This window comes from Eumetopias jubatus, unplaced genomic scaffold, assembly GCF_037043125.1.
Source record: "Eumetopias jubatus isolate StellerSeaLion01/CBP00866 unplaced genomic scaffold, mEumJub1_p1.0 scaffold_13, whole genome shotgun sequence".
Classification (NCBI taxonomy): Eukaryota; Metazoa; Chordata; class Mammalia; order Carnivora; family Otariidae; genus Eumetopias; species Eumetopias jubatus.
Genome location: NW_028274819.1, coordinates 9121810 through 9140579, shown reverse-complemented (window position 1 = coordinate 9140579; position 18770 = coordinate 9121810). Strand labels below are relative to the sequence as shown.

Below are 18770 nucleotides of genomic sequence, written 5' to 3'. Positions count from 1 at the left end.
GCAGACTCCCCGCTCAGCAGGGAGCCCGATGTGGGACTCGATCCCGGGACTCCAGGATTACCTGAGCCGAAGGCAGTCGCTTAACCAGCTGAGCCACCCAGGTGCCCACAAATGAAAATTTTTAAAAAGTACTTATCTTTTGAGCATCCATTCTAGGCCAGGCACTGTTAAAAGAGTCTGGAGGTTGGACCCCCCGTGGGCGTGGCACAAGTGGGCGGGGCTCACGGATTTCCCGCCCACGACAGCGAGCCCCAGTTGGGTCTGCGGAGGGCGCAGAGTCCCGCCCACTTCGCGGGGGCAGGCCCGGAAGCAGGGTTGGGGAGGCTGTGTGTGTTTCCGGTTTGGCCGGAGGCCCGGCTGCCGATGCCCCCGTGGATCCCGCTGCTGTCGGGTCCCTGCTGGGAAGATGTTCTATCACGTAAGCGGAGCACGGGGCGGCGGCGAGGGCAGGGTTGAGAGGAGGAGCGAAGCGGGGCCCCGGGACGAGGAGTTGCTGTTGGCCCCGTGTCCCTACCGCGCCTTGCTTGGTCTCCACTCCACTTTCCCCGCAGATCTCCTTGGAGCACGAGATCCTGCTGCACCCGCGCTACTTCGGCCCCAACCTGCTCAACACGGTAAAGCAGAAGCTTTTCACCGAGGTGGAGGGGACCTGCACCGGCAAGTGAGTGCCGCGCGCTTCGAGGCGCCCGATGCTTGCAGCCTCTCCCCAACTCCTGCTCGTCCCGCAAGGACCTGCCACCTACCCTGGGGAACCCTCCCACCCTCTGAGCACCCCACGCAGTCACTTGCTTCCTGCCTTCGGTTCCCGCGGCGCCCTCGGCAAAGCTGGATCGCAAGACTGCTTTACTTTAGCAGAGCTTGGTCGTTCATTTACTCCGCAAACATTTCTAAAGTTCCTGCTGTGTGCCAGGTTCTGTGTTGGGCCCTGGGAACAATGCAGGGAACGAGATAGAATGAGGCCAGCTCTCGTGGGCCTCACAGCCTAATCATTGTTCCTGTGTCTGTTCTCCCTCTGTTATTCTTCTGGTTTTTTCCATCCCACATGACTGGCATGGCATATCTCTGGGCTCTGCGCACAGCGGCCTCTCACATGGTGATGTGAATGAGCTCGGATGAGCCCGGGGCTATGGAGCACATGGGCCTCCCACATCCGAATAAGCACAGGCAGGGGCGCCTGGGTGGCTCAGTAGGTCAGGTGTCTGACTTCAGCTCAGGTTCTGATCTCAGGGTCCTGGAACTGAGTTGCATGTGGGGCTCCACGCTCAACGGGGGGGGTCTCTTCCTCCCTCTCCTCCTACCCCTGCTCGTGCTCTGAAAAAAATAAAAAATAAAATCTTAAAAAAAAACCAAAAAACAAAAAAACACATGCAAGTTCCTGAGCCTCATCTCATCCCGACAGAATCAAGACTGGGCACAGACCTGGGAATCTGTGTTTTAGTCAGTTCCTCTTCGGTGATTCCGAGGCATGCCCAAGATTGAGGTCTCTTGGCTCAAGGACTGCAGCCTCCTTGGACATTTATTATGAAATTATGAGAGCAGCATTTGGCATTGTAGATACTGATTGGTGTCCTGTCTTCTCTCAGGCATTAAATTCTGGGGGCAGGGGTGCCATCTCCTGCCCTTTGTGCTGTCCCCTAATACCCATGCTCACTGTCTTGTTGCAGATGGTTTTAGAGGCTCTTGCCCGCACAGTGCCTTTCTTTTTCCCATCCTCCTTACAGGTACGGCTTTGTAATTGCTGTCACCACCATTGACAATATTGGTGCTGGTGTGATCCAGCCAGGCCGAGGCTTTGTCCTTTATCCGGTTAAGTACAAGGCCATTGTTTTCCGGCCCTTTAAAGGGGAGGTCGTGGATGCTGTCGTCACTCAAGTCAACAAGGTGAGACCATACATAGCGGAGGCAGTTGGGTGGCTGCTCAGGAGATGGGGGATGGGTCCCGCCTGCTCTTGCTAACTCTGTGTCCTTGGCTAAGACACTTTGTACTTGGGTTTCCTCACCTGTCAAATGGTACATCGCCTCTGCTGCCTCCCTCGGGGTCATGGAAGTCAGTGTGAGTGGTCGGCAATAGCAGCCTCCATGCATTGAGTACTTACCGTGGGCCAGGTGTGGTGCAAAACCTCATGACGACTGAGGTGGGTGCTTTTCATCCCTTCTTATAGAAGCTTACGCTTGGAGAAGTTAAGTCTACTGGCCAAGGTCATGTGATCAACAAGTGTTCAAATTGTGAATGGATAGGTCCCAAGCCTTGGCCCCTGATTGCACTGACTTTGCTTCACTTAAAATGAAATCTTGGCAGAAGAGAGACGTGAAAGCAAATGATCCGACTCAGTGGTTTCAAAACATGGAGAATATTTTTGGGAATCACATAAAGTTGGGAAGCTTGGAAGAGTTGGGGGATAAAAGACAAAGCAGAGTTATTCATTGTCCCCCTAGGTTGGGCTCTTCACAGAAATTGGACCTATGTCCTGCTTCATCTCTCGACATGTAAGTCTGGGCGTGCCGGGTGCTGAGGGGAGGCGCCGCTCACGACCACCCCTGGGAGCACCCGTGTAAAGCGCTGACCCCGTCTTGCTTTCCTTTCAGTCCATCCCGTCAGAGATGGAGTTTGACCCCAACTCCAACCCACCGTGTTACAAGACAATGGACGAGGTGAGTGGGGAAGACCGTGAGAGCGGGAGGAATGAGCCCTCCCAGGGCTTTCTGGCTTGGGGGCTATCTGCGTATTCTGTTCCCTCTTCCCCAGGACATTGTGATTCAGCAGGATGATGAGATCCGCTTGAAGATTGTGGGGACTCGTGTGGACAAGAATGACATTGTGAGTCTCTTGCCTGCCTTCCTGCCTGTACCAGGCAGAGCTGGGAGCTGTTGATTTCTTACCACCCAGGGTTCCTGGGGATTTTGTGCTCTTCTGCCAGGAGGAGGGGATGGGTAGGCAGAAGGCCCGGGGCTACGGGTTAGAGGCTAGTTCTGTGCTTGCTCAGGCTTTATTTCCTTTCTACCTTCCCTCCTGCAGTTTGCCATTGGCTCTCTGATGGACGATTACTTGGGTGAGTGCCTGATCATGCATCCAGGGTTGTTACCTGGAGAAGGGGTGTGTGGAGGCAGGGGGCAGATGTGGGACTTAATGGCCAAGTCTCAGATGAAGAAAACTCTCATGACTGTCTGCTTGGAAGATCCAGGACATGTGCCTCCTGGGATGGGGGATGCCTGGTGATGGCTGCCCCAAGCTCTGAGCCTAACTGATGTGCTTTTCCTGTTCTCTGCAGGGCTTGTGAGCTGAGCGCCGGGGCCCCCTGCTCTGTTTGGCCCTTATGTAGGAGATGTGATGGTCACGGTCCTCATGTTGTCCAGAGGCCTAGTCTGGCTGCTGTAGGGAGGCAAAGAAGGTTCATTATCCCCGGAAAACGTCTGGTTCTTCTTGCTGCTTAGCAGCCACCCCCTCCCCAGATTTTCGACTGTGCATTCTAACCATAAAAGGTCCTTTTTCTCATGGAAGTGTTACCTCCTTTCTTTGGTAAGAACAACTCTTTCTTAGAAAGGGCTGGAGGCCAGTTGCTTGCTAGCCTCTCTTTTGGTGGCCTCATGCCTCAAGTAGCCTCAGCGACCCAGGAGATCTGACTAGACCCTTCTTCAGAGGGCTAAAGTTGACCTCGTTGAAGGGAAGCCACCAGTGTTAGGTCTTTGGCTTCCAGCAAATGATTCTGCCTTTAGAGCCATTCCGAGTCCCCATCTATTTTCAGAGTATTCGCCCTTCCCTCCCCCTTAAACATAACCAAGGGTATAGCTGGGCACGAGGGGAGACAAGATGGTTGGGTAGGGAGAGGCAGACAAGAGGATAGTAATGACCCAGACTGTGGCGTCCCAATGTAGCCCTTCCTAGAATGGCTCCACAAACAACAGAAGCCTTCATGTGCTCATCAGTCCCTAAGCTGAACTGAAAATGTGAGCAGCCTCAAAATGTCCTTAGGGTGACACGGCCAAAATCCATGAAATGAACATAAGACTAAACAACCGTGCTTCCGTCCCTCACAGTACGCTCACGCTGCTTTTGTAATGCAGTCTGTCTGTCTTGGAATGCCCTCTCCCAGCCTGTCTGCTTGTTTCCTGCTTATCTAGCAAATCTCAATCATTCTCCTCCTCTTTTTTTTTTTAATATCTATTTATTTATTTAAAGATTTTATTTGTTTATTTTACAGAGAGAGAGAGAGAGAGCACAGGAAGGCAGAGAGGCAGGCAGAGGGAGAGGGAGAAGCAGGCTCCCCGCTGAGCTGGGAGCCCGATGCGGGGCTCGATCCCAGGACCCTGGGATCATGACCTGAGCCGAAGGCAGCGGCTTGACCGACTGAGCCACCCAGGCGTCCCACTCCTCCTTTCCTCCCCCTCCCCCCCTCCTTTTTCAGCAGAGCTGTGCTGTAGAAAGCGTGGTATTTGGGTTGAAGCAGAACTGGGTTTCAGTCCTAGCTGGGCGACCTTATGTTTTCTCATTATGAAATGGGCATACAACCCTCTTTGAAGATTTTATTTTTACTTATTTGTCAGAGAGAGAAAGAGAGCACAAGCAGGGGGAGCGGCAGGCAGAGGGAGAAACAGGCTCCCCGCTGAGCAGGGAGCCCGATGTGGGACTCGATCCCAGGACCCTGGGATCATGACCTGAGCCCAAGGCAGACGCTTAACAGACTGAGGCACCCAGGTGTCCCCATACAACCCTCTTTGGATGGTTGCTGCTAGTGTGAGCTCACATGTGCAGGTGGCTTGCATAGAGCCTGGCCCATGATAGGCCCTCAACTGTTAATTGTGATTATTGTGATATAGTGCATATAAAGCAGTGATTATCAGCTGGGGTGATTTTGCCCCCAGGGGACATTTGGCAATGATGTTTTTGGGTTGTGACAACGGTGGATGGTATTGCCTTCTAGCGGGTAGAGGCCAGGGATGCTACTAAACATCCTACAATGTATAGGACAGTGCACCCCCCCACCCCCAACAAAGAATTATCTGGTATGTTCGCCTCAGTGCCGGCCACCGGGACCTGTGGGGGAAGGGACAGGGCTTTGGGGACCCAGAGGGCAATGAAGACTTGTTGCCCCAGTGCAGCACTCAGGCCCAACTCCCTCCTGTCTAATTCCTACCTTTCCATTTCCCCTCCTGTGAGCCCGTGCTGCTTTAGGGCCCCACCTCTATATGGACTGTTTGTGGCAAGCCTCTGTGCCTTATCCATGCTGTTCCCTCTGCCTGGAACACCCTTCCAGCTTGCTTTTTTTTTTTCTTTTTTGGCCAGGTTCACCTTACTAACTGTTCCCAGCTCTGCCCAAGCATTTGCTGCTTCCAGGAAGCCTTCCTGAAGCCCACTTGATCCCCACTGCCCACCTGGGTGCCCCCAGCACCCTGTGCTTCCCCAGAGGACAGAACTCCCTCAGTGTGTCCATCCCCCCCACCACCTGGGAGCTCGGCTCCCAGCCCAGCCCAGGCCCAGGTGCGTGCTCGCTAAATGTCTGAACAGATCCTAAGCCTTTGTCTTGCACCCCAAGGAAGCACCACCAATGTCCCGTGTGGCCAAGAGGGGCCAAGGGCCCTGGGCCCCAGTCTGTGTCAGAACTCCCCCCAGGACGAGGACCCAGCCTCCCTCCACTTGCTCCCTCCCTGCCCCCTCTCTCTCTCCAGTTCCCCACCCCCAGGCTCCCCCGGCCCAGCCACCAGCTGGGCACCCTAGCGGGCAGGACTGCAGACCCAGCCCCTGAGCCAGCTTCCCACACGGCCTCACTCCTGCCCGGCTTCCATACGATGCAGTTCTGGGGACATTCTCATTTGAATAAAAAGGCTTCTGCTGCTAAAAGATAAACTTTCCAAAACTGGAAACATAGACCTAAGAATAAAGTTCAGATTGCATAATAATAAAAAAAAGAATTATCTGGTCCCAAATGTCAATCATGCCAAACAGACGCTGATATGAAACATCCAGAATAGTGGCTGGAACATGGTAAGAAAATGGCACTTGAATGTGGTTTCCTTCTCCTTGCCTTCACCACTCCTGGACAGATAGATCGAGGCTTTTCCATTCATACCTTAACAGTGTGTCACAAAATACGGTTTTGTTACTGTCTCCCGTTTCTTTTTTTTAACCTTTTTCTTTCTTTTTTTAAGATTTTTATTTATTTGGGGCACCTGGGTGGCTCAGTCAGTTAAGCGTCCCAGGGTTCTGGGATCGAGCTCCACATTGGGCTCCTTGCTCGGCGGGGAGCCTGCTTTTCCCCTGCCTGCCGCTCCCCCTGCTTGTGTTCCTGCTCTCTGTCTCTCTGTCTCTCTCTCTTGCTCTACGTCAAATAAATAAAAGATTTTTATTTATTTATTTGACAGAGAGCACAAATGGGGAGAAGCCCCATCTCATGACCCTGAGATCACAACCTGAGCTGACACCGAGAGTGGGACGCTTAACTGATTGTGCCACCCAGGCGCCCCTAACCTCTTTTAAGTAATCTCTACGCCCAACATGGGGCTTGAACTCAATGACCCTGAGATCAAGAGTCGCCTGCTCTACGGACTGAGCCAGCCAGGCGCCCCTCATTTTTCATTATGTAAAGTTTGTTATTTTATTGAGATAATTGTAGATTCACACGCATCCCTTTCATTTTTTTAATCGCCGGCTCTTGGCACTGGGCCAGGTTTTCGAAGTTTGTTGCATTGGGGACAGTTTCTGGGCTGGATTTGCAATGAATTTTTCCCACGAAAACCACATTATAGTTGTGCTACCACTTGGTGGTACTCTGAGTTGATCACCTGGGTTGTAGGGACTTCCCCTAAGCTGTAAACACCCCATGTATGGTATGTCACCGAGAGCAAAATTCCTTCCAAGTTCTCAGATGGAACACTCATCTGTAAATTGTGTGTGGGATAACCTGGAAGTAACACCAGGCCTAGAAAGGAAGCAACTGATGGACGGAAGCAGCTCGTGGAACATGAGCACGTGGGTGGTGGTGAGGATGTGGGGTGTGGCACCCACTAAGAGGGCAGGCGCTGTGGGGGGAAGGGATCACATACGGATGGCCTGGAGATGGTTTGTAACTGAAAGTTACGGCCTCTTACAAAGGTCGCAGGTAACAGGAGTATCTGCCTGCTAATGCTAAATCTTTTACACACGTTACTGGATAGTTCACAACAGTCAGTAGGTTCTGTTAGCCCACTTGACAGTTGATAAAACAGGTTAGACACCTAAACTAGAATGCCTAAAGTCACACAGCTAGTGAGTGGTAGAGCTTTGGTTTTGTTTTTAAACTCAATCTGGCTCCAAAGCCATCATTAGCTCTTTTTGCCTGGCACTAGGTGGCTGGAGAGTGAGTGGGACCCACTTTTATCTGTGGCCATGTGGGTCTCACTACTGCTTCCCTTGGCCCCTGCCTCCACCCGAGGTTGGGAGCAGATGGGCCCCAGATAGCTTGAATTCAGTTTCACTGTATTGCACAGGCTCCAGGGCCTTCCCCCATTGTCTCCTGCTTCCAAGGTTGCCAATGGCTGTCCAGACTAATAACACCTCAGCAAGGAGATCTGACAGCAGCCCAGATCTTGCTAAGCTGACCTCAGACTCAAGACCTCGGGGGAGCCCCCACCCCTTCCCTTATGCAGAGGTGGGCCGACACTCCAGTGTTCAAGCACAGTACTAAAAACTACTCCGAATGTCATTCTGAATATAACTGGAAGAGACTCAGCAGGGTCATAGTCTCCTTAGGTGGTGTTGCCATGACAACCCAGCCACATCCATCTGGCTTTCCCAGCCTGGGAGGATCTTCTTTTCTAGAGGCAGCAGCTTCTAACCTTGAGAGGGACGAAGGGCGAGGATGTGTACATTCGTGCTCCCCCGCGTAATACTCCTTTCTATAATGAATAGCCCATTGCAAACTACCTCATCTTGGATGAACATAATGGAATTAATTCACTGTCTGCCTCTTGTGTGAAAGAAGGTTCAACCACAACTCTGCCAAGTGCTTTCACAGACATTATCTCATTTAATCTACGGAATCCCGTGAGGTGGGTATTATGACCTCATTTTGTAGTTGGGCGAAAATGTGGTTAGGTAATTTGCTCCAAACTGGTGGCAGAATTTGAACCCAGGTTGGTCTGACTCCAAATGCCATCCTTAACTCACTAAATCCACTTGGTTCTGAATTGAGAACTGCCCAAGTTCGGGAAAGTGTGTGCACGTAAAATGGTCAAGGAAGTCTGCGAGGCAGATGAGGGGTTATATTTCGCTTACTGAACAAGAATGAGAAAGGTAGGAGGTAGGGTGTCAGAATGAGCACGGCCCTGGAGTCTGCAGCTTGCACGTGAGTTTGGGCCAGTGGGAAGACCCTTTTGTCCGAAGAGAATACCCACTAGGAGCTCCATGCATCCGGCGGAAAAGAGAAGTGCAGGTGATGCTGGAGAGGTAAGCTGAGCCCCACCAAGGGGGCAAAGAAAACTTTGATTAGACATCAAAGTTTAAAGCTTTGCTGCAGTCGCGTAAACGCAAATGCCCGGAAACTCAGGAGCAGACAAGACCAAGGGAATAAGGACGCTTTCTTTGACAACACGCTTTTCAAACAGACGCCAAACCATAGGTACCTACCTACTCGCAAAACTCTCAAGAGCTGTTGCTTTAAGAAGCCCGACTCCTCGGCGTCACGTGACCCCCATCGCGCCCAGATGCTTTTCAGCCCCTTCGCAGAGGCCAATCGCTTGGCCGGAAGCCCCCGGGAGGGCGGGAACTTCGCAAAGCGCTCGCCGATTGGCTGTGCTCTTGGAGGGTGGGGCCTGGGCTCAGAGAGAGGGAATTAGGGTGAGCAGGGTAAGTGGGAGCTGCCTCCGCCGCCGCCGCCTCCACCGCTGTCTCGGTAGCCGCCTTCGCTGCGCCGGAGCCCTCAGGTGAGCAGGCCCGAGCAGGCCCGAGGACTCTCCGTCCCGCTGTGGGCCGCGTACTCACTGGTCTTGGGGCCGACTCCGCTGGGGGCCCGCCCCCTTCGCTGACCACGTGACCCAAGTTCGGTAACCCCTGACCTCCTCCACCCCACCCCGCCACTTCTGGATCTGGGATGAAGCGAGGCGTGGTGGGAGGATGCGCACCCTCGAGGCCGGTGGCGGTCAGTTCCCACGCTCTTTACCAGCGTGGCTAGTGGCTGAGGGTGCAGGGAGGAGGTTGAGGAGGGGGGAGACCTTGGTCAGAGCCCGGACTTTGTGGGTCTTCATGTGGGCACACAGTAAGGAAACTCCCTCCGCGCTTTCCGCGTGGGCAGGACTTCATGCTCCCATTTTACAGACGGGGAAACAGAAACTTCAGAATTATCCATTGGCGGGTCTCCAGCGCCAAGTCTCCGGGCTGGGAATCTAGGCCTTGTTCCCCACACAGCCCGCCACTCCTGATGATTAGGAACCAGAGTTGAGCCCTTGCTCCTTAGTGCTCGCTGGGTGATCTTGGACAAGTCACTGAACGTTTAACCTCTCTGAGCTTTGATTTCCTTGGCTGTGAAATAGACGCAGTACTTACATAATGCCTATCTCATTGTTAATGAGGATAGAATGAAGTACAAGCCATATAAAGCACTTAGCTCTGTGCCTGAGGCGTTGCATGTCCTTAGAAAAAAATAGCTATTCTTTATTCGTTTTTGCAGCAAGTGTTCATTGAGGGCGTATTATGTGCTGACACTGTGCCCGACGCTGGGGATGCAAAGGTGAGCAAACAGGCATGATCCTAGCTGGTGTGGAGCTTACAGACTAGTGGGGAGGTAGGTGTTAATCACAAAGTTACACAGATATATAATTACAAGCTGTGATAACTGCTTTGAAGGCAAAGTACCAGGACACTGTGGAGGTCTGAGAAGACTTCCCTGAGCAAGTGACATTTGAACTGAGATCTGAAGGAGCCACTAGGAGTCCATTAGACAAAGAGATTGGGGGTAGAGGAAGAGGGGAGTGTTTCAAGTAGAGCAAACAGTGTATGAACGTCCTGATGGCAGGTGTTTTGGGGGAAGTGGAAAGAGGCCACGGTGGGAATGCAGAACACAAGAGGGAAAGAGGTGTTGCAGAAGTCAGTGGACATGCACGACCTGGGAACCAGGTTTGTTCTTTATTCCAGAGCCATGTGGAGCCACTGGGAGGAATGCGGGAGGCCAGGTTAGGATGCCCGTTGGATCTAGGGGCCCTGAGATCCCTGGTGACCCAGTGAGCCCCGCCAGAGAGGAGTAGTGGGGCAGACCCTGGGTGGGTCACCCTGGAACTGGCGCCTTGCTGCACGTGGTGCCGATGCCTCACTTTGGCCATTATGGGCCTGCCTTCTAATTGTGGTGTAAATTGTTGGAGTCCTTCATCAGCCTCTGTTTTTGCTGGATTCCTATTCTGCCATATCTTGTGAACGGAAGAGCAGGTTCCTGCTTTTAGGCCTCGCAGCCAAACTGGGGAAGACGAGACACATGGGCAGAAGGCCCAGCTACTAAAAGCCTGACAGTCCCCAGTGGCATACAGGCAGGAAGACCTTACAGGGCAGCCTGGATTTGCCTTAGCAGAGAGGAGGGGGTGGATGCTTGGGGTAAAGGGGGAGGCAGACCAGTCTGAGCGCTGGTGGTGGCTCACAAGGCAGGCTGGAAGACACTAGGCTGGTCTTACTGGGAGGAGGGATCGGCTTGAACAGCTCTTGGGATTTGGGATCAAACACAGAATGTCAAGCCGGGGGAGTTTAGAGTTTCTTTTAGAACCGGTGGGGAAGGACTGAAGGTTTTTGAGCAAGGGAGAAGTATACTGTTTTCATCAAGATGTGATAGGTAGTGGTTGTAGCAAGAATCAGGAGGAAGAAGACATGAAGTTTTTACTTGTAACTGACCATGGTTCCATCTTCCATCGTCCATTTGGGTGGCATTCTAGTCCCCAGCTTTCTCCTGCCCCAGCTCATTTTGTCCTCACAGCAACCCTGCGAGTTACGGAGGGCAGGGGCGATTGCCTGTGTTTCACAGGTTGGGACAGCGGGGCTCAGGCTGACGAGGACCTCGGCCACATTCGCTCAGGAAGTGGTAGGGCACGGCTGGGGCCCCGTTCTGTGAACTCCCCAAGGCCAGGTCCTTTCTCAGGCAGCCCTCCTGTCTGACCCAGCTCGTCTGTTTCTTGCGCTTCACCTCAGACACTCAGAGCCTCTGTAGCTCCGTGTTTGGGGATTCTGGAGCAACAGCAGCGAGCCTGGCTCAGAAGGCCTTGAGTCAGGCTCCTGGGCTCGGAGGGGGCCTGGGGGGCCTTTCAAACCTTCTCTCCTGGCTCCCAGCTCCATCGGGGCCATGTCCGAGCGAGAGGAGCGGCGGTTTGTGGAGATCCCTCGGGAGTCAGTCCGGCTCATGGCGGAGAGCACGGGCCTGGAGCTGAGCGATGAGGTGGCGGCCCTGCTCGCGGAGGATGTGTGCTACCGGCTCAGAGAGGCCACGCAGGTCCGCTCCCCTTCGCTCTCGGCACCCTCCCAACTCTCCTTGCCCCTCCCGGTGGCTACCCCCTCCCGCAGGGATGTATTAAACAGGTATGTGGCCCGCCCCTACTCTGTGCTTTGAGGGAATGCAACAGAGGCAGTCCCTGCCCTCTTGAGTTCCCCTTTGAGCCAGCGGGGCTTCTGGGCAAACAGAGTGCTGGCTGAGCATTGCCTCATGTGCCCATCTTATCAACAGCCCTGCCGGGCAGGCCAAGTCCCATTCATACTCACATTCTGCATGTGAGCAACTGGGTCACAGAGAGGGAACATTACATCGAGGGCTGTTTGCACAAGACCAGCGCTGGATTCCAGGCTTTCTGGTCTCCGTTCTGGTGTCCTGTTTGCCTCCTGGCTGTCTCTCTTCCCTGGGCGAACTCCACACCCCCCTTCTTCCTGTCCCCTGACTTTGTTTCTCCCCTCCCAGAATAGCTCTCAATTCATGAAACACACGAAACGGCGGAAGCTGACCGTCGAGGATTTCAACAGGGCTCTCCGATGGAGCAGTGTGGAGGTGAGTGGAGCACAGGCTTCGGAGGCCTCGGCTGGCACGACCCACCTCCGTGCCCGGCTCGGGGCTGGCACTGCAGAGAGAGACATGAAAACCAAATGCGCACATAAGATGGCCATGGCCACCACAGGATAGGTGCTGGGGGCCCGGAGGTTAGGGAAGCCTTCTTGAAGAGCTGGGATTTGAGGCAGGCTTTGAAGGGAGGCTTGCATTAGACTAAGCCAGGAGGGGAAGGCAGGGACGTTCTGGGTAAAGGAGGAGCCTGGGCACAAATGTGGGTATTAAAACGTCCTGCATAGTTGTTGTGGGGCAGGGACTTGAGGGAAGAAGGTCGTGTTTAGAAGAGAGTAGTGTTGGGGCACCTGGCTGGCTCACTCAGTACAGCACGTGACTCCTAATCTCAGGGTTGTGAGTTTGAGCCCCATGTCGGGCATGGAGCCTACTTAAAAAAAAAGAAAAAGTCGTGTTTTCAAAGTTGGGTGAGTATGAGGACCGGCAGCATAGGGGTATGGGGCTCAGAGCCCGTACGAATCAGGGAGGAGGGACCATGTTCTACTCTCTGACCCAGTGAGCACTGGATGCTCCAGCCAGATTCCCAGCGGTAGGCTCGAAGCCTCCAGCATCTCCCCTTTCTCGGGACTTTTGGACTTGCCTCACATGTAGACCCCCTGCCCTGGTCGGTAGAATGCCTCTCCCGCCATGGATTCAGCATGCTCTCTGCTCCTCTCTGCTCAGGCCGTGTGTGGTTATGGATCCCAGGAGGCGCTGCCCCTACGCCCTGCCAGAGAGGGTGAGCTTTACTTTCCTGAGGACCGAGAGGTGAACCTGGTGGAGCTGGCCCTGGCCACCAACATCCCTAAAGGCTGTGCCGAGACAGCTGTGAGAGGTGACTGCCCCGGCCCTACCTGGGGCAGGGACAGAAACGGGGTTGTCAGAGGAGGGGTCACAGGCTGGCTGGTGGATGGAGCAGCACTCGGGGGGGTGGGTGGTGGTGCTACCCCAGGCAAAACCCCAGGTTGACCCATCTTTCTGCTCTGGTTCTAGTTCATGTCTCCTACCTAGATGGCAAAGGGAACCTGGCCCCGCAAGGATCAGGTAAGGGGCAGTATGGGGAAAGGGCTCTGAACCTTCCTCTTAGGAGCGGTGGGGGTGCCCCTCTACCTCTGATTCTTCATCTGACAAGTATTTACTGGTGCCCGGTTCTGAGTGGGCATCGTCCCTGCCCAGAGGGCTTGGATTTGGAGATAGAAGCCTAGACCTGGAACCAGTCCTGATGCGGGGTGTTGGATGCTATAGCACAGAAGTCCGGGCAGCTGGGGTCCCTGGGATTGAGGACGAGCAGGAATCTGCCTAGCGGAGGACGGGTGGGAGGCAGAGTACCAAGCACAGAGGTGTGAAAAGCCTGCAAGGTCAGGGCCAAGCAGGCTGCTCCGAGGAGCTGGTGGCTATGTGCTCTGGGAGTCCAGTCTGAAAAGGCTTCTGGTGGGAAGGGTGGAGGGTAGGGGGGTGAGGGAGAGCAGGCAGGGGAGGCCGCGACGGGGCTGGGCTCTCCACCCTGACCACCTCCTGCCCATCTCCGCACAGTGCCCAGCGCTGTGTCTTCGCTGACCGATGACCTTCTCAAGTACTACCAGCAAGTGACCCGGGCTGTGCTGGGGGATGATCCACAGCTGATGAAGGTGAGCAAGTGGGGCACAAAGTCCAGCTTTCAAGTTCCCCGAAACTCAGATGCCTGCTTCCTGTCCACTCCACACCACCCGGCTGTTGTGGCTGGAAGCTGCTGTCGGTGGGGGTGTTGTGCTCGGAGGCTGGCCCTCCTCCGGGGCTGACTTCTCTTCCCACTCTAGCGGGAACCTTCTCCGGGGAACAGGCAACTCAGCAGGGCCATTTTGGGGGCTCAGGTGGTCAGTACCCACCCCCTTTAATTCCAGAGTCTACTCTTTAGTGTGTCTGTTAACCTGCGGCTGCCGGGGGCGGGGGGAGCAGCCACCTGGCAGCTTGCATTTGCCTGGACGTGAGAGGGAAATAAAGGAAGTAGAGGCAGCCAGGTCAGGGTGCCCGGCCATCCGGCTCGGAGACTCCGCCACATTAGCCTCTGGGACTCCACTCCGCAGGGCCTGTCGGACACAACCTGTCCAGAATGAGGGCAGCGCTAATTTGCTGGTCTGCTCAAGCTCGAGGCCTCTCCTGGAGGGCTTACATTCTCCACTTCTCCACGTGTCTGGCTGTCGTTGCCACTCCCCCGGCAGAACTGGGGAGTGTCCCTCCCGTACAGGCCTGCCTTAGGAGCATGGCTCCGGTCCCCAGGCTCAGGGCAGATGGCTGGATGCAGGGCCTGGGAGCTGAGCTCCTTCCTCGCCAGCCTGTTGTCTGCAGCACCTGAGCACAGGAGCTTTATCCAGAGGAGTTTGGAGGTCACAGTGGAGATTCAGGGCTAAGACGGTTTTTCTCATTTACTTAACTCTCCTTTCTTCTGCTTATAAAAATAATACCAGCATGTTCATTATAGAAGGATTGTAAAATAAAAACACACAAGCTGGAAAGTGAGAGTCTCCAATGGAAACAACTTACCTTTTTTGTGTGTGTTTTTTAACTGTGATTACTCTAGAATAAAGCAAAGTGGTATTATAGTAAACATCTGGTTTTAGAACAGCTGCTTCTCTCAGTTAAAAACGTGTGGGGCATCTAGGGTGTATTCAGTTTCGTGTTGTCACAGACAGGGCTAGGAGTGGGTGTGTGTGTGAATGGGTATTTCTTACAGTGGGTTAAATTTATAGAAGTACAGTTGTTGAATCAAAGAGTGTGAACATGTACAATTTTACTACAGAAGTACTCAACCGTCCTTTAAAAAATGTCCGTTTATCCTTGGGGCTGGTGGACCCAGTGCAGTCTGGCTCCTTCCTTTTCAGATTGCTCTCCAGGACCTGCAGACTAACTCCAAGATCGCAGCACTCCTGCCTTACTTTGTCTATGTGGTCAGTGGGGTGAGTGACCAGGCTGGGGAAGGGGAGAAGGTTCTGCGGGGAGACGACCCAGCACTGGGTAGGGCTGGTGGCAGGTGCCAGCAGAGCGGCAGGCTGCTGCCTGCCCCCTCGTGTGCCCCTCAGCCAGCGCCCGCTGCAAACAGGTGAAGTCTGTCAGTCATGACCTGGAGCAGCTTCATCGGCTCTTGCAAGTGGCCCGGAGCCTGGTTCGGAACCCACACCTGTGCCTGGGGCCCTACGTACGCTCCCTGGTCGGCAGCGTCCTCTACTGCGTCCTGGAGCCACTGGCTGCCTCCATTAACCCTCTGAATGACCACTGGACTCTTCGAGATGGCGCTGCCCTCCTGCTCAGCCACATCTTCTGGTAGCCACTGGGCCTAGCCCAGCAAAGGGTGGGGCTGCCACAGCGCGGAGGGGCTTGTGGTGTGGGGCGGGGGTAATGTTTGGCTGCAAGGCCCTGTGTTGCAAGGTCAGGGAGCCTCTTTCCATTTAGAGCTTCCCGATCGCTGTGCTGTGGCACCCCGGGATTTTATAAATGGATGGCGCGACCTTGTTGGCTTACCCCAGGGCGCCAAAGACCGCCATGTTCTCTGTGTGCTCTGACTTGAGTCCGTTTGGGCGGCCCCTTGCTTCATTCTCCTCTCTGAATGCTGCTCCCGTAGGACCCATGGGGACCTTGTGAGCGGCCTTTATCAGCAGATCCTGCTCTCCCTGCAGAAGGTCTTGGCAGACCCTGTGCGGCCTCTCTGCTCTCACTACGGGGCTGTGGTGGGGCTGCATGCCCTTGGCTGGAAGGTGAGGACCCTGGCCTTTCCCACAGACAGAGCCATAAGAGCTCCCATTTGTAATTAGAAAAACAGTATTTGTGTGTCTTTTCTCACAAAAAGGGTCTGTGTTTGCTGCTGCTATGTATAGAGTTCTTGCCCGAGGCCAGGCTAGTTGATAGCCTGACTTTCTGTATATCAGTGTCTTATCCTTTCAAAAATAAAGACACTAATATATCCCCACTTCGTAAATTCCTGCCCGATCATGTTAAGGAACTATCCCTCAATTCCCCTTGTATTATTTTTTTTAAGCTGATTTATATTTAGTAATCTTTATATCCACCATGGGGCTTGAACTCACGACCCTAAGATCAAGAGTTGCACACCCTACCCACTGAGCCAGCCAGGTGCCTCATTCTTTTGGGCTTTTAATGTAGATCATACGGTACAAATAATGACGGCTTTATTTCATCTTTTCTAAACCTAACGCCTTTAATTTCTTTTTATTTTATTGCTAGGACTGCTAATATCATTTTACATATGATGGTAAGGGGCATCCTGTGTCATTTCCAATAAGAGAAGTGGTAATAATGTTCCCACTTATACTGATGTTTACCTTGTGTTTATTGATATCCTTTCTCAGATTAAGAAAATTACTTCATATTGTTTTATATTCTTGGTTTTATTATTTATGTTGAATTTGTATCAAATGCTTTTTCTATATCTTTTGAATTGATCCTCAGGTTTTTCTGCTTTTATCTGTTAATGTGATTAATTGTATTTATGGATTTTTAAAAAAGATTTTATTTAGAGAGAGCATTTTCACACTTGAGAGCGGGGCAGAGGGAGGGGATGAGAGAGGGATAAGCACTCAAGCAGACTGTGCGTCGCATGACCCCAGGATCACCACCTGAGCCCAGTGGAAACCAAGAGCCCAACTGACTGAGCCGCCTAGGTGCCCCTATTTATGGGTTTTTAATAGTAAACCATCATTACATTTCTCTGTATAGACTCAAATAGGCTATAGTATAGACCTTAAAAAATCTAAATCTTTTATTGGAATACAAGGCATTTTTTGTATACTGTTGGGTTTACTAAATTTTAAACGATTTTTCTGTGTTCACGAGTGAAATCAATCATAAGTTTCTTCTCATGTACTGTCCTTGTAGAGTTTTAGTATCTGGGTTATATTGGCCTTACAGACTGAGGTAGGGTGGGAGCATTTCTTTCTCGTTTGTTTTTGTAAGATTGAGATGCTCTTTTCCTTGAATATCTGTAGACTGTCTTTGTAAATTTTAGCAAAGTGTTTTATTTGTGGTTGGTTACCTACTATGGGTAGAGAATTTAAGTTTTTATAGCTGAGTCAGCAGTAAGTTATATTTCTCTAGGAACTTACCCATTTGTTAACATTTTCAAATCCTTAGGATGTGGATGACCAACGGAGAACTCTCACCCAGCAAAGCGCGTAACAGAGGTCACCTCCTCTGTGAAGTCTTAATTGCTTTCCCGAAAATTAATCACAGGATTTAAAATTTGATACATAATCAGAGACCAGGTCTCTGATCAGTTGCTTGTTTTTATGCAGGTGGTTTGAACTGAGTCCCAGTTTACATCTCAGCAAGAATACTTGCCTACTGACCATATAGGGTAACAGCTGGCAAATTAAATTTGTCTGTTGTTCGCAATGGGCATTACTTATATATACCCTCTTAGCCTCTGTCATACAGGTCAGTGATAGTTGGGTCACTTTATATTGTTTTTGTACCTGACCTTTATTCCCAGTGCTTATTAGCAAAGGCTTGGGCATACAGTGGGTTCCAAATAAATGTTGGCTGAATATGCCAAGCTAATTTCATATCGGAGATAAAAGTAGGTCTTTCATGGGAAAGGGTACTTGAGAGGCAATAAGCAACAGAGAGGTGCTTACTGCCTGCCTTCTCTCCCTTCCAGGCAGTGGAACGCGTCCTGTACCCACACCTGTCCACTTACTGGACAAATCTGCAGGCTGTGCTAGATGATTATTCCGTCTCTAACGCCCAGGTTAAAGCAGATGGGCACAAGGTTTACGGAGCCATTCTGGTGAGTGCCTGTGCCTTTCCGCCTCCCTTCTTCCCTGCTTGAGCTCAGCAGCTCACCTGCCTTAGCTTTGGAAAACTTGATGGGCCCAGGTTCCTCCTAGTTCTTGCCTACCCTGGTCCCTCTGCTCTTGCAGGTGGCCGTAGAGCGACTGCTGAAGATGAAGGCCCAGGCGGCAGAGCCCAACAAGGGGGGCCCAAGCGGCAGGGGGTGCCGGCGCTCGGACGACCTGCCCTGGGACAGCCTTCTTCTGCAGGAGTCTCCCTCCGGCGGCAGCGCGGAGCCAGGCTTTGGGTCTGTTCCCCCGCTGCCGCCAGGAGGCGCGGGGCCGGAGGACCCTTCCCCATCGGTGACCTTGGCGGACATCTACCGGGAGCTGTACGCCTTCTTCGGGGACAGCTTGGCCACCCGCTTTGGCACGGGTCAGCCCGCGCCCACCACTCCGCGGCCGCCCGGGGACAAGAAGGAGCCGGCGGCCGCCCCGGACTCGGTGCGGAAGATGCCGCAACTGACGGCCAACGCCATGGTCAGCCCCCAGGGCGACGAGAGCCCCCGCGGCGGCGGCCCCGCGGCGGCCTCTGCGCCCGCCGCCTCTGAGAGCCGGCCGCTGCCGCGCGTGCACCGGGCGCGGGGGGCGCCCCGGCAGCAGGGGCCCGGCGCCGGCACCCGCGACGTTTTCCAGAAGAGCCGCTTCGCCCCGCGCGGCGCCCCCCACTTCTGCTTCATTATTGCCGGGCGGCAGGCCGGGAGGCGGTGCCGCGGGCGCCTCTTCCAGACCGCCTTCCCCGCGCCGTACGGGCCCAGCCCGGCCTCCCGCTACGTGCAGAAGCTGCCCATGATCGGCCGCACCGGCCGGCCGGCCCGCCGCTGGGCACTCTCGGACTACTCGCTGTACCTGCCGCTCTGAACGGCGCTTTCCTGGCTCGCTCCGTTCCCCCGCCTCTGTAAATAAAGCCCCGTGTCGGAAG

The 18770-nt window shown here is 53.5% G+C and overlaps 2 protein-coding genes across 4 annotated transcripts; both read left to right on the top strand.

Moving 5' to 3' along the window:
* Positions 1–309: 309 nt before the first annotated feature.
* Positions 310–3493, top strand: POLR2G (RNA polymerase II subunit G). Its single transcript, XM_028118441.2, has 8 exons — positions 310–418; positions 552–661; positions 1722–1881; positions 2437–2487; positions 2587–2652; positions 2747–2818; positions 3017–3050; positions 3270–3493. The coding sequence occupies exons 1-8, from the start codon at positions 407–409 to the stop codon at positions 3281–3283; spliced, it is 519 nt and encodes a 172-aa protein (XP_027974242.1). The 5' UTR covers positions 310–406; the 3' UTR covers positions 3284–3493.
* A 5379-nt stretch (positions 3494–8872) lies between these two features.
* On the top strand, positions 8873–18769 carry TAF6L (TATA-box binding protein associated factor 6 like). 3 transcript variants are annotated; one of them, XM_088017808.1, is made up of 12 exons: positions 8873–8895; positions 9639–9698; positions 11276–11435; positions 11895–11981; positions 12714–12864; positions 13023–13073; positions 13563–13657; positions 14888–14962; positions 15055–15326; positions 15625–15757; positions 17677–17805; positions 17939–18769. In XM_088017808.1, the coding sequence occupies exons 2-12, from the start codon at positions 9691–9693 to the stop codon at positions 18707–18709; spliced, it is 1932 nt and encodes a 643-aa protein (XP_087873934.1). In that variant the 5' UTR covers positions 8873–8895; positions 9639–9690; the 3' UTR covers positions 18710–18769. The 3 variants fall into 3 exon arrangements, with proteins under 3 accessions (XP_087873934.1, XP_027974092.1, XP_087873933.1); XM_028118291.2 differs by lacking the exon at positions 8873–8895 and adding an exon at positions 9022–9110 and having other exon boundaries at positions 15106–15326; XM_088017807.1 differs by lacking the exon at positions 8873–8895 and adding an exon at positions 9022–9110.
* The last annotated feature ends 1 nt before the right edge of the window (position 18770 follows it).

Excerpts from the sequence above, each read along its gene's own strand:
- POLR2G (XM_028118441.2), top strand. Across the intron at positions 662-1,721 it reads GAGGGGACCTGCACCGGCAA|GTACGGCTTTGTAATTGCTG; the intron begins GTGAGTGCCGCG and ends TCCTCCTTACAG. Across the intron at positions 2,819-3,016 it reads GTGTGGACAAGAATGACATT|TTTGCCATTGGCTCTCTGAT; the intron begins GTGAGTCTCTTG and ends TCCCTCCTGCAG.
- TAF6L (XM_088017808.1), top strand. Across the intron at positions 13,074-13,562 it reads CCTGGCCCCGCAAGGATCAG|TGCCCAGCGCTGTGTCTTCG; the intron begins GTAAGGGGCAGT and ends ATCTCCGCACAG. Across the intron at positions 14,963-15,054 it reads TTGTCTATGTGGTCAGTGGG|GCTGCTGCCTGCCCCCTCGT; the intron begins GTGAGTGACCAG and ends GCAGAGCGGCAG.